The following is a 13,917-nucleotide window of genomic DNA, read 5'->3' on the forward strand; positions in this document are numbered from 1 at the left end:
CTTCTTTCACAAATTACTGATGATGTTACCACTTGTGGCAGTGAGATGTCAAATTGGAATAGCCTAAAAGTATTCATTTCACACAAAATACTATCACACTGAATGAATCTGAAAAATTAACTAGAGACAACTTTACACTCTCCTGACAGAAAAGGGCACTACATTTTGCCTCCAATGTTTAAGAAATTTGAAAAACAAAGTTTAGAGCTAGAATTCCTTTATAACATTAGACTAAGGGAGTGCAAGAGAAAAAGAACAAATATAAAACAACTCAGAGAATTATTCTCATGCATTAAAGATCAAGGAATAGTAAATTACCTGTCCAGCCAGGCTAGTAAGTTCTTGGCAGCACCAATCAAGTCAACTACAGAGGTAAGAAAATCATTTGGCAGTCGTCTGGAGGCCCTGCCATCATAATGGCCACTCCTCCTTCTACCCGTTATAAAGTTCTGGAGATTTTTGGCTGAGGCATTCAGCTTGTGAGACAGAGTTCTCAGGTTTTCGGTCTCCAAACCATAATTCTGAGGGAAAAGAAGATACACAAATAAGTGAAACATAGTGTCTTCTGCTAGAGCAAAATGGTGAGGTTAAACATTCCGAATGGCTGAAAAGATAGGTAGGTATAGATGCTTGGTATTAGACTAAATAACAGACTACTTTATTCAGAACATATAAGATATATTCATCCTGTTAGCATGACAACCGCTGCTGTCATCAACACATATGCTAGAGTCCCCAGACACAATGTCCAACTAGGTCATTGTGGGGAAAGCAAAAAGTCCCCATGTGCTGAGTTGTAGGGTCTTCCCCACTTCCAAAAAGTGAAGATATGTCAGCCAATGATTGCCTGTCTGCTACAGTGCAGTGTTGAACAACTCTTTGGTGTATTTGTTACCCAGGAGAGCAGGTCTTTAGCAGTCCCGCTGCACTGGATGGCTTTCACTCAGGTTTGTGTTAGTCCTACTAACTTGTAAAAAAATTAGCCTTAGCAGAAGTTATGCTGTGATTAAGGTATTAAATCTTACATGGCCTTGGTGACAGGCATATTTGGTACATACATTTCAGTTTGAACTTCTGTTTTTAAAAGAAAGTGGGAAAACAGAGAAATTTCATTATCCATCTGAGAATACAACACATATGTTCTTTACATATTCAAAGGAGCAGAATGAAAAAATCTTCAACTATGGCTTAAGCTGTTCATATCTTATTAGGTATGTAATAACATCACAAACTGCTATTTTATGCTAAAAAGGATATGCATGAAAATTTTGGATAGTAAGATAAAGTAGGCTAAATTATTGTAGCAAATGTTAAGATAGAAAATAACAAGGATAATGGAAAATGAAAGATAAGTGCTAATCATTTTTTTGTAAACACTAACCCCTGAAGATCAAAAGCAGAGTAAGAAACATCTGCTATATAAAGAGAGTTTATTTCTCCTGTGGAAAAGAACTCTACCATTATATACTCAAAGGTACTAATAAAATTAAATTGCTTTGCTATAATGTGACAGAGGTAAAAAAATGTATACACATCAAAGGTCATTTGACACAGGGTATAATTTTAGCTAAATAGTTTGTATTGCACAAGTAATGACTTTAACTTGCCTTAAAACCCGATTTATTTTTAATTACAGTTTCCCTTGATGTTGCCATTCATATAAGTAGTTGGTGTAGTATCTTTATAAATATAAACTCTTCAATGCATATCCAGCTTTTTGTGTAGGTGATATTTTGAGACTGCTACAATTTCCATTGAACTGTAGGGTTCAGAGAAATAAAAGTGTGGAGCAGTAGATCTGACTGAGGAGATTAAAGGAAACAACCTTGACTGAAATTCAAGCACCTTACGTGACATTCACCATGTTAAGGCATTTAAAATACCACAACCTAAATATTGTGCTATACTTCCATTTCTGTGTTTCATGCACAAACTTAAAAGCATCCCCACTGTTTATGAGTCAAGAAGAGCCACATCCCAGCTGGCTGCAGAGGTGCAGGCCCAGGGCTACCACTGGCTATATGGCTGACACCTCTCCCCAAGGGTCAAGTGCATGTTCTCTCACAAAGTCACTGGTTTGGGATACATCCCTCTAGAGACCTACTGACTACCACAATGCCTGCAGGAATCCTTGTGCATTTACTCTTCTGCTGAGTTTGCCTAAAACTTTCAAAATTTACTAGAGGTGCTACAGGAATGAATTGGTACAGACATGGGAAAGACAATCCCCAAAAATTCCTCTGCTTTGAGAGTCATTCACATTTGAATGGTTCTCAACACTCAAATATGAATGTTAATTCAAATAGCTTTGGCATAGAATTTTAATAAAACATGCTAAGTCGAAATTATCGATTTCAGCTGGCAAATGGATTTAAATTATATATTAAGATGTTTAATGCAATAGTGTACAATTAAGCATTATGTAGCAATACACCAAAAACATGTTAATTTCTGACAGAAAGGATAAAAGCCCTCTATGCTGCAAGTCATAAGCACAGAAAAGAAATGCTTTTCTTCCTGGTACCCTGCTTAAAGTATTATTTCTGTGTTTGCAATAAAAGATCAGAATGGAAGAGATACCACTGAGTACTCCAGGATTTAGAACTTCAAATCACTGAGTTTAACTATTGTACAAAAGGATGGTGTTTTAGTTGCATTTTTTTGTGAAAACATACAAGATTTGTATTTTTATGCTTTACTGAATACAGCACTAACTTCCAAAATCTCATGATGGCAATAGACAAAAAATTTCCAATCGAGTTTCTTGTGACAATGATTTGAAGTCAACAGTAAGAAATATTTAATGTGAAGCACATATCTATAGTGGTCTTATAAGTATGTATAAGACAACAAAACATAGAACTGGAAAGTAACTAGTATTGAATGAGCACTTTTTTTGCCACTGCTAGTTTTCTCTTTCTTGTAAATGAAGAATTCAAACAAGATGGATAAAGACTATCTAAGTCATTGCCATGAGACTTATAAGTCAGTGCACACATAGACGTCTGAGCACAGTAAATTAAGGTGGATTTGCATCAGCAACCAGTAATTATGCTTTATATCAGCCAGTAAAGAGCAGAACAATGAATTCCTACTGTCAGAGCTGCATTATATTCAATTGCATAAAAGTTGTACCTATTCAAAAATTAGATGAGCCAACTAAAATATTTTTAAAAGCCTTTAATGTAGTTCACAGTCATATCACAAAACAACATGCCTGATATTTCCATAGCTCTCAAAAGCTAGGGTACTCACCCAAACTCCTGTGGCCAAGATTCAGTTATTTGAGCCAATTTTCATAGAAGTTTCACTGTACTTAATTTTACTGTATACATTTTAAAAAATCATGACATTTTGGCTATACAGTCCTAAAAAGTGACCAATCAATACCCCCCTTTCACAAAAAAAGAAGACTCAGTTGCTTAGTGTTAAGCACAGCATAACGTAACACTTCTCTGAGAAGTACATTTACCACAGACATATTCTGCAGCCTGTGGTATTCCATATGAAAGCAGAGACTCTTAAAATAAGAGGCTATGACAGTTGACCATTTTGTATATGTGTTTCTGTATGACATTACTATTAGTATTGTAACTAAACATTAAAAAACTAAAGCAATCTAAAAAGTTTAACCTGACTTGCATCAGTTCCCACACTACAGCTTAGAGCTTCATCCCTCCATGGTGGTTAGAACTTGGCTCTTATTCCTGTAATTAGTCTTGCAAAAAATTAAATGCCCACTTTCCTCAAGGCCTTGTGAAAAAAAATGTATTCTCAGGTCAAAATGCCTCACAAATGTCATCTAGAAATGGAAAAAGGAAAGTGTTAAAGCACTACTTTATCTCCTTTATCTTTCTGTTTAATCCCTTCAGTCTAGAAAGAAAAAGAAAAGAAAATTGGGGTCTTCTGCTGCACAATGGGAGTCCTCTGCTCCACAACTTATTCATAGGTTGCTAGCAGGCTATTCTGTACACTTCACATTGAAATTCTAGGGAAAGTAGTAATTCATATAAATTAATTTGGTCTGGATGATCTCTAAAGGTCCCTTCCAACTCCTACCATTCTATGATTCTATGATTAATTGGATACGTCAATTCTAAGTAGTCCACAAAGGATAGGTAAGTATCCTTAGGAGACCACAGGGTACCTCTACATTGCTGCACACAAATCAAGTATCCAAATCTTGGCTAGTCTGTGGTTTGGAACACAGGAGAGCTGACACAGGGCAATTCAGAATATTGGAGCAAGGCAGCAGAGGTTGTGTAGAGGCTGGCCTCCTGCTTTCTGCTAGTCATTGGTTTTGACAAACTAGACTACTACACAGAAAAGGATGCTTTCAGAAACACACAGAAATCAAAGCAAAAGAAGCAATAAACATTCCCTTCACACTGTAACATGTAACGTTACTGCAGCTGGTTTCAAGGGAAACAACCATAAAGTGAAACTGTTTACCATATATGTTTTTCTTTTATCACTGTGCAGGGAAAATGTCCATTCCTTTCTCTTTAGCAGTAAATGTAATCACTGTCCTCAGCCTTGAAGAAATTGAAGGGCTGAAATTATAGACAAAAACATTGTCTTCCAAATATAAACCTTGTTGTCAGAAATTAAGGTACCACTAGCATCCCCCACACCAGGGGTAGAAGAAGGTATACAAATGAGAATGCACACAAACACTATTGGATTGAATTTCAGGTGGTATTTTCCCTTCAGTGCCCTCATCTATAGCACTGGACATGTGTGATTTTTCAGCACCATATCATTAGTTTACCTCTTCATTTGCATAAATTTCTACTACTGTATTGGCCTAATAAGTAGCAATACAATTTAATTGCACATATTACAATGCTGTTCTCTACCAAGGAGTGACAGTAACTCATAATATGAAGAGGAAGAAGCTATCAAGAATAGACTGACTGAAACCCCCACTCCCTCCTCCCCTGGGCCATTCAGGGGGTGAGGAGGTAAAAACACCGGGATCAGGACTCTGAGCCTGGGAAAAGGGGAGGGGTGGGGAGAAGGTGGTCTTAAAGGGCTGGTTGGTTCATCATTGTACCACTCTGTGTTTTATGTTTGTTATGTTTTGGGGTTTTATGGTTATGCTTTAGTTGGTGTTGCATTAAATTATTTTCTGTTTTCTTCCCCAAACAGAGTAGCCTGCTCTGTTTTGTCCTGGACCATAAGTGGCAATTAAGCTCTCCCTGTCCTTTGGCAATCATCAGGTCTTTGGTACTTGAGGATAATTGTGGTCTTTTGTCCCCTGATGGGCCTAAACCAAGGCAGATCCTCATTCTCACTAGTGCTTAAGAAGATGCTTTTTTCAGAAGAAAATGACAAGTTTAGGAACAGATTTAACAGTCCAAATAGAACAGGTTGCTCCCTATTTTCTGAAAAATAATTATTGTGTGAAAAGAGGAAACCTGTCAGCCATGTCAAAATACAAGTAAAACAAATCTGTTTCCTCTTGTTAGTCTGTTGCCTTGCTCTACAGACAACTAATATACACAAATGCATGGAATTAAAATAGGAGTTTATACAGTAAACTTTTGCTTTTTCTGATTTTTTTAACATGAATTCATCCTTAAGTAAAAAGAAATATAGCATGAAGCAATTGATCTGAAATACCTACAGCCTAAAGTAATGTGTCTGAAGTTTGATAGCCTAATACCACAAACATTGGATGCATTATTTATGGGAAAGAATTAGATATGATCTACTGGAATTCACCTGACCTGCAGTCCACTCTTTTCTCTCTCTTCCCCTAATGGACTGTATGCAGGTGGCTGAAATTTAAGTAAATTACATCCAAACTCCATTCTATTTCTACTATATGTACCTCATCTTATGATAACAGACCACATACACACTGGAATAAGTGAATAGGATCAATTCCAATCCGTGTTTGGATACATGATATGCAGACATCATATAACCAAAGCCTTGTGTGCATTCATCAGAGGCTATGTGGCCTTGATGGCTGAGGCATAGTTGCTGTACATGAATGATAAATTTTTATGGGATAAAGTTTTGAAAAGAGCTCAAGGCCAAGTTTCTAATATGTGGAATAACCAACTAGTCCATTCAATACTATTAATTCAATGGTTTGGCACAGCATAATAAAGATCAGTGGACTGCTGAAAGTTGAACTTCCTTTCCAGCTCAGAGAAATAAAGCTCTCCAGATGTTTATACATTTGTAGAGCAAAAAATATATATTTGTGTCAAGCTCCACATTATACTGAGGAGATAGAGTACTTCTTTATCTCTCAACAAGAAAGATGGCATTCCATTTCAAAGAAAGATGATTTTTTCCATTTATTTAAGCATCTATATATGTGTATATAATGAAGATTGTAGTCTAGGATAATTACCTTTGAATAACTTCTGAAATAGAGGGGGAAAATAAGTATCTGACTTTTAAAAACAAAACTCTTACATATCAGGTTAAGCAAGAAAGAATACTTCACAATACATTCACAGTATTGACAAATCAAGAGCATATCAGCAAAATGAAACATGAAAAGGATCTCAAGACAGATCATTGCAGTTATGGTATTTCAAAAGTAGTATTAACTTAAGCAAAATCTGAATAATTTTAGCTCAGAAGAAACAGCCTTGTCAATAGATACAGAGACAGATGTGAAACACTGGCTGCCTCATCTTTAGCATAGCATACATCAAAAGAAATTATTTCAAACTGTGTTCCATCTGAATGAAATAGTAACTATTCCTGCTGCAATTTTGTTACAGGGATGTCTAATAACGAAATAAATTGGAAAAATGTTATTTTAAAAAAAGAGAATATTTGGTAATTGTGTTCCATATATTGTTTCAAAAACAAGTAGTAAATATGGAAGCAAATTAAACTGATGCCAGTTGTTACAAACACATTGACCCACAGGTGACTTTATTTTGCCTTCTAGCAGGGCTATCATGCTTGGATTGCCAGCTATTGCAGTTACTGCAGAGAGAGAATTTTTCTAATCTTTATTTCTCCTTGAATGCTATCACAGCACAGTGACTAATTTCTCAAGCTGAATGTCTATGAATTAACGGTACTTTTAATTACTTTAGATACAATCTATATTTGACCATGCTTTTCATTTTACATTCATTTTTCTTCCATTCATTATCAGAGTTTTTCTTCCTGCTAGACTGTTTATATTTAATTTGTACAGGCTTGAACAATATACTGACTCCAATGCTGTCCTAATTAAATTAAATTTACTTGCATAGATTTGAACAGCAATCCATGTTGACCTCAAAAGTATTCCCTCTGTCTTCTTTCCAATATATTTTAGTGTCTATCAAAAAATTATTTTCCTCAGGCCCTACTACTTTTTCAGAGTCAGCCTTTGTGTAACTAGTCCTCAAATACTTATCCAGATTACTATTTCAGCTTTAAAAAAATTACAGTTCAAATCCTAAATGGCCTGCACTTTTTAATCCATAGATGTTTTTTAGGTAATTTAAAATAAATAATTGCAGAGCAGCTTTTGACCACACTACTAAGAAAGGACTTTGTTGTTAACATAGGATCTTTTCCCCATAGCCATCATTCCCAATTTTCTTCATAATTAAAACACTACTCAAAAATGTCTTTCTAGAATGGTCAAAGAACTGAAGCTGAGAGTGTGGCTCACCTATGACTTTACCTTTCAAAGCACATACATTCCACCCCAAGCAATCCCAAGACAGTACTTTCTCTACTACGATGAAAGATACCTTCATCTTTTTCACCTCAATGTTATCCTTTCAAAAGTCAGATTATTCTAATATTTAAAGTTATTTCATTTTTAAAGTGAAATACATTATATCTCTATATCACAGTGTTGCCATCTGTGTAATGCAGAGGTGGCAATTACTTTTATTTTTCCCTGTTTGCATGTCTTACATCTCCTTTCTACTGCAGGTCATCCTCTTCCAGTGTATAATCTTTTCTAGATAGGATTCTCATATATAATGTCTAGTCAAATAAAGCTCTGAATTCAGTGTTTTTACACAAGAAAAATTATAATCTGTGATTGTACATGTTAGGAATATCTCTTCTGATTTTATTCAGAAATAATGTGATGGTTTGAATCAATTCAACAGGAAATAATATCAGGAAAGAAAAAAATAACACAGGAGGTGCCTCTTTGATTTGTTGTTTTCTCTTGTACTTAGAAGTCTCATTATGGGTCAGTATTTAGTTATATATGTACTGTGTAAAGGTTTACACCCCATCCCTCCAAAAGCTAGCTGACTGATGGAAAACATGTAGAAAATATGGCATCACAACATGCACTTTTAATGTATTCCAAGAGCTTAAGACAGCCACATTTCTCTTGGTTTCCCAAAGCAGCATAGCTGTTCAGCAGCTAAACTCATGACCAATGTGCAGGTGAATTCTTGATGCATCACTGAACCGAAGCCTACCTCAGAGATTTCTACAATACATTGGAGATGCTTCTTTTTAAAGCGTTACACAACCCATCTAGCTAATATGAAGTGGAACATCCTGCTAATACTGCCTGGAAGAAATAGGTCATGCAACTTGGATGCTGCCAATTGCCAAACTGAAATCAATTAAGAAATCCATGTATGGGAAAAAAAATCAATGCTCATTGACATGGCCCAATGAGTAGATGATATGCAGAGTACAAAGTAGTGATGACATATATTGATATAAACAGGAATGCAGTGCTCTAATCCAGACAGGAAGAAAACACAGTGTACATAGCATTGTGGATGCTCTGCCAGCACAGGACTGGGAACACAGACCATTTTGAATGAGATGAATGGAGATGAATGGAGAGACAGAGAGAACAAATTATTGCACCTGCCGTTGCCACCCCTCCACACGTGGAATTTTATACCAGAGTGTTTGAATTTATGTTTCCACCCAACTTTGTCATAACAAACTTTGGAAAAAAAAAATTTAAGTACACATAAATACAAATCTACAAATATACTCACCATATGTTCTATGCACCTTGTCTGTATATACAAATACACACAATGCATAAATATATTGGCATCTTACTTACTGAGGCTGCATCATAGCTGCCCATAAACTGTGTGAAGTTTTCTTATAATGAAACTCAGGAAATCAGGGCTAAAATTACATGCTCCTTGAATATTTTGTTTAAAACAATTTCTCCTGTTTAGTGGCACAAGAAAAGCACAGATATCCCTTTTAAAAAATTACTCTTTAAATAAAGTTTTCCTTTTTTTTTTTAGACTAGCTAGTCTAAAAATCCATTAGGGTAATGAACTCCAAGTCACTTTTTTTTTCACTGATCACTTCACTAGCATTCAGATTTTAGTGCAATAATCTATTAACATTTCAATATTTTATACAGATTAAGACTACAATTTTAATATTTTATAATTCTGTTTCAGGTGTTGATAAAGGCAGCATCAGATCTTCACCTGTTTAATTATTATTGTTTTTTAAAAGAATTAGGATAAATTCTTAATGATGCTTTTAGGTTATATAGAATAAAACTAAATTACTACAGATTAGTATAGGTATTATACTTAGTCTTGTAAAACCTTTACTTCTGATCCTGGCTCAGTAAAGAGCTGTAAGAATTGAAGGTTGTATTATGCATAGCAGCAAGACAGAAATGTCAGAAGCAAGAGAAAATCCCCAAGAGCAGAGCCTCAGGCATCAGATTCACTCAGCAGAAAGCACACAGAATGGGCAGGAAGAAGCTGGAGGGGATGTGTCTGTGTGTGTGTGTGTGTGCATGTGTATGTGTCTCTGTGTGTGTGTGTGTGGAAAGCAATCATTTTAGAGTCAAACAGAAAGGAAGGATAGGGGTTTAAAGGCAAGACACTAAATAAATGATACCAGGAGTTTGAAAACTCCCATCCAGCTTTAAAAAAAAAAGTCATGAGACAGCACAGTAAGAGATGAGCTGCACTGTTGGCCAGCAACAGGACCAGGATTTAGGAAGTACAGTTTCTTTGTTTAAAAAAAGAAAAGATAGCAATAATAACCATAATTCTAAAAGTAATGAAGGGTCCTCCTAATGGACTAGACTTTGTTCTTTTTCCAGAGGGAATTTATTGGGTCTGCAATTTTGGGCTACTGTCAGTGCACAGCACTGCAGTGTTGTTCAGATAACACAATGTAACATTGCGGGGTATTTAAGCTCTTTTTAGGTGGAAAATGGTATTTAAGATGAAAACCTTGTGGTTCCAAACCAGAAGTTTGTTGGATTATGCAGTGTGCACCACTTTACAGCTATGGCTACACCCAGGCTAAGCATTTCTCTGATTCAACATATATGTTATTTAGTTTCTAAGAGTAGATCTCAAGTTACATTGAATACATTTCATAATCAGAAGTACCTGCAAGAAGCATATTCTTAATAAGAGGTACTTCATACTGCTTTTTTCTTAGATCTAGTGTAGTTTTCTTGCTTCTTTTCTATTTTACAGTGAAGTGTCAGTTTCCCTGCTGGAGACAATTTATGTCACCAAAATCCCACATGATAACCTAGTTTGTGCAATAGCAGAAGTCCCGATAAAGTAGTAAAATATTGCAACTGTCATATGTAATTTACCTAAGCAATTTTACCCTTTTACTTTTTGTGTTTTCAACATCCTTTCCCCTGTTCACTTACACAAAGTTATATTTTCTTTAGAAGTAAATCCATATATTGTATTTTATTAGCTAGTAGAAGTTAAATAAAAACCCCAACTTTCTGATATAAAATAGTTTGTTAAGACGCTAACTGAATTAATAACCTATTACATGAAAAAAACAGTGTTATTCCAAATCTGGATGCTTGCAGGTTGCTAAAAATCCCTTAAATTGGCTTGTGTCTGTATGTTAGATAAAATCAATTTTATCATTCCAATTTGTCTTAAAGTTCATTTTAAACAATCTTCCACTCTAATTAGCATTAGCTTCTGGCTCCTTTATACCATTCTTTTGAATGCTGGCATGGTTAAAACACTCAGGTCTACTTGGTTTAGTATAGTGTGGCAAATGGCAGTGAAACATGAGGGCATATGGCATATAATTACAGAACCATATGGATGTCAGTAATAATAGTCAACAGTATTTGAATGCAAGACCAAGAAAGTTAGAAAAGCAGTAGAAGACCATCATACATAATCATAAAAGGGATATATACAGTTTCTTTACAGCTGAAAAAAGCCTGTATGTGTCTGTCTTTTAACAGATCAAAGCCACTGTGTGTGTACAAGTTTTAGAGTGCAGCCTCTACTATTTTCCTTTCAGTCTGGAAATTTATTAACCCACATTATTAAGGTGAGCAATGCAAGAAATCACTTACCAATGCACATAGAAGATCAACTGCTTCCAGTATCAGTTCTTGGTGACCAATGCGAGTGACTCCCAGTTCCTCAAGCTCTTGGTGAGTGATGTGCAGCAGCTGCTCGCCATTGATCTTTTCCCTTTCAAAATTTTTTATGTATTGTTGGAGGCAATCATCCAGGCCTATTTAAAAAAAAGCCAACAATGCATATTCAGAGACTGGAGACAAACAATCATAACTATATCATTCATAAATATAGAAACTTCTTGGGGATATGAATATAATCCCTGGTTTCTATCTATTATGGCAAAAGTGAAAAAAAAAATAACTCACATGGTAGAGCACATAATACCATAATACTTCCATCACTGATGTTATTTTCAAGATTCTTAACCATTTTAATACTGATTTTAAACCTTCATTAGGGAGACAGGGGGAAGGACAAGAAGCACAGTATGTGACATTGTAGAAAACCTTTTTCTTATGATGTCATGAAGATCTAAATATAACTTTAGCTTTTGATTAGCAGCATATTCTTCTGGTAGTCCTATTGTAGGACCCTTCAAAGTCATAAGGTGTGGCTATCCCTGACTAGAAAGAGTGTCTTCCAGGCTCAGTAACAACCTAACCTGAATTTGCTACCACCCAGTGCTATTTTTTTTTCCAAGCAAACCATCTAAAACTCTGAAACTCAATAACATACAAATGGTTGTGTCAATTAATAACATAATTCTGCCCATGCACAAACAGTCATTATATTTCACCCTGAAACTTGATATGGTAAGAGCAAGAGATTTGGTAACTGAGGAAAGGAACAGATTAATAACATAAACTGAAATATTTTTCATTCTTCCAAATCTGTTTCAGAGCCACACATGCTTTAAGTTTCCCGCTAGAACAAGCAGTTGAACACAAGACTTTTTATTCTTGAAAACTGTGAGGTTATGCAGAGTTTCCTCAAGAGATCAGTCTATAATTGCACTAGATTCAATGGTAACTGATATGCATACGATTTTCTGGAGACCTATTAAAATTCAACTTGAATAGTTTCATCTACTAAGTAAGTTAAGTAAAATACTTAAAAAAAATACAGATATCCAGAAAGCCCAGAAATAACCGACTTGGGCATTTAAGGAAGATAAGCTTTGAAAAATAATAATTTCTGCATGCAACCTTCTACTAAATACATATGAAGTCACCAGTAGGGTTAAATTAAGGAGAAACTGTGCATGCAAACACTAAGAAAACAAAATGTATACAAGGAAAAGGAAAGCAATAAGCATACAAACAATATTTCTCAGTTCAAAATTTCTCACCTATACAATATAAACAGAAATAAAGGAGAGGTTAATGTTGTCTTCCTGGATTATTAATGTATCTTTTCTAAAGATAAATTTGTAGTTGTTGTAACATTTTTTTAACCACAAAGGTCTTTTTAAGTAATCAGATGATACAGTTTGGCAATGACAAGCAGAAACATATTAAATTAGTACAAGAAGGTTAATTGAGTTAAACTGGAGGATGAAGGAAGTTCACCATGGACATACTAGAAAACGACATTACAATCTATTACTCCATTTATAAGCATATCTTCTTAGATAGTACTATGTGATTTAATTCAATCTAATAAAATTGGTCTATTCCATTGTAATAGAAAATATTAGCTAAACACACTACTAACATGCAATACCCCAGCCTGACTGAATGTCAGGATTAGTTAGCATCCAGAGATGGATTTCTGAAAGTTATAGGAGGACTTGGTCAGAATAACCAAACCACCTGCTGGGGAAGTGAAAGCTTGTAGAAACTGAAGTCATAAAACATGAAATTTAAAACTATTCTGTAGACAAAAATAGTTGGATATTGTCCATGTTTTTTTATTTTCAGGTTTTTAAACAAAGTGTCTGAGAGAGATTTGACACTTGATATTTGGCATGCTGACTATTACTACATTTTATCAATTAAGGCAACATAATTCAGGTGAATAAAAAAAAGTATTTGTCTTCTATTCTTTCAAAATTCTTCAATTATTTACTCTGTAAACTGATAGCTGCAAGTATGTTATAGGGTCCATTTATAATTTACCAATTATAAAGCACAACTTTATAGTCACTTATATGTATATCCTGTGCAAAACTAGATTAGTGGTGTAAAATGTCATCTTTTGTGTTGTAATCAGTATGAGGTAGCTTGGTTGTTGGGTTTGGTTTTCTAAACTCAAATCAGCAGTCTGTTTGTAAATATTACCCAAGCTTTTTCTCTATTCTTGAATACTCTGCAGACAAGATACTATTTATCTGTATATTAGTGGTTTAAAATGATTTAATGAGTGATTTTATGTAAGTGTATTTCAGTTTGGATTGGTTGAAAAGAGGTCACTGCAAGTTCTGAATGTATTATTTAACATTTGAAATTCAGAGCTGTTACACATTTCTGTTCCCTGCTTGTTCAAGAAGAGTTCTTAGAAACAATTTCAGCGTAAATTCCAAACCCCACGAGTTCCAGATTTTATTTTAGAGAATATTTGCCTAACATTATCAGAAAAAGTCACTGAAAGAGATACCAGAAATTAAATTATTTGGAAAAAAGTCAGGCAAATTAATTTAAAAAATGAATATCAGTGGCCACAAAAAAACATTTTC

At 34.9% G+C, this 13,917-nt stretch overlaps 1 protein-coding gene across 1 annotated transcript in view; it reads right to left on the reverse strand.

Moving 5' to 3' along the window:
- The window catches only part of LOC104557395 (connector enhancer of kinase suppressor of ras 2), a 163,252-nt gene that overhangs the window by 88,509 nt on the left and 60,826 nt on the right, over positions 1-13,917 (reverse strand). The window contains exons 2-3 of the mRNA XM_062006460.1: positions 11,294-11,457; positions 319-521 (exon numbers count right to left, since the gene is read on the reverse strand). Of these exons, the coding sequence (XP_061862444.1) occupies positions 319-521; positions 11,294-11,457 (367 nt within the window). The remainder of the gene's footprint in view (positions 1-318; positions 522-11,293; positions 11,458-13,917) is intronic.

This window comes from Colius striatus, chromosome 13 (genome assembly GCF_028858725.1).
Source record: "Colius striatus isolate bColStr4 chromosome 13, bColStr4.1.hap1, whole genome shotgun sequence".
Lineage (NCBI taxonomy): Eukaryota > Metazoa > Chordata > Aves > Coliiformes > Coliidae > Colius > Colius striatus.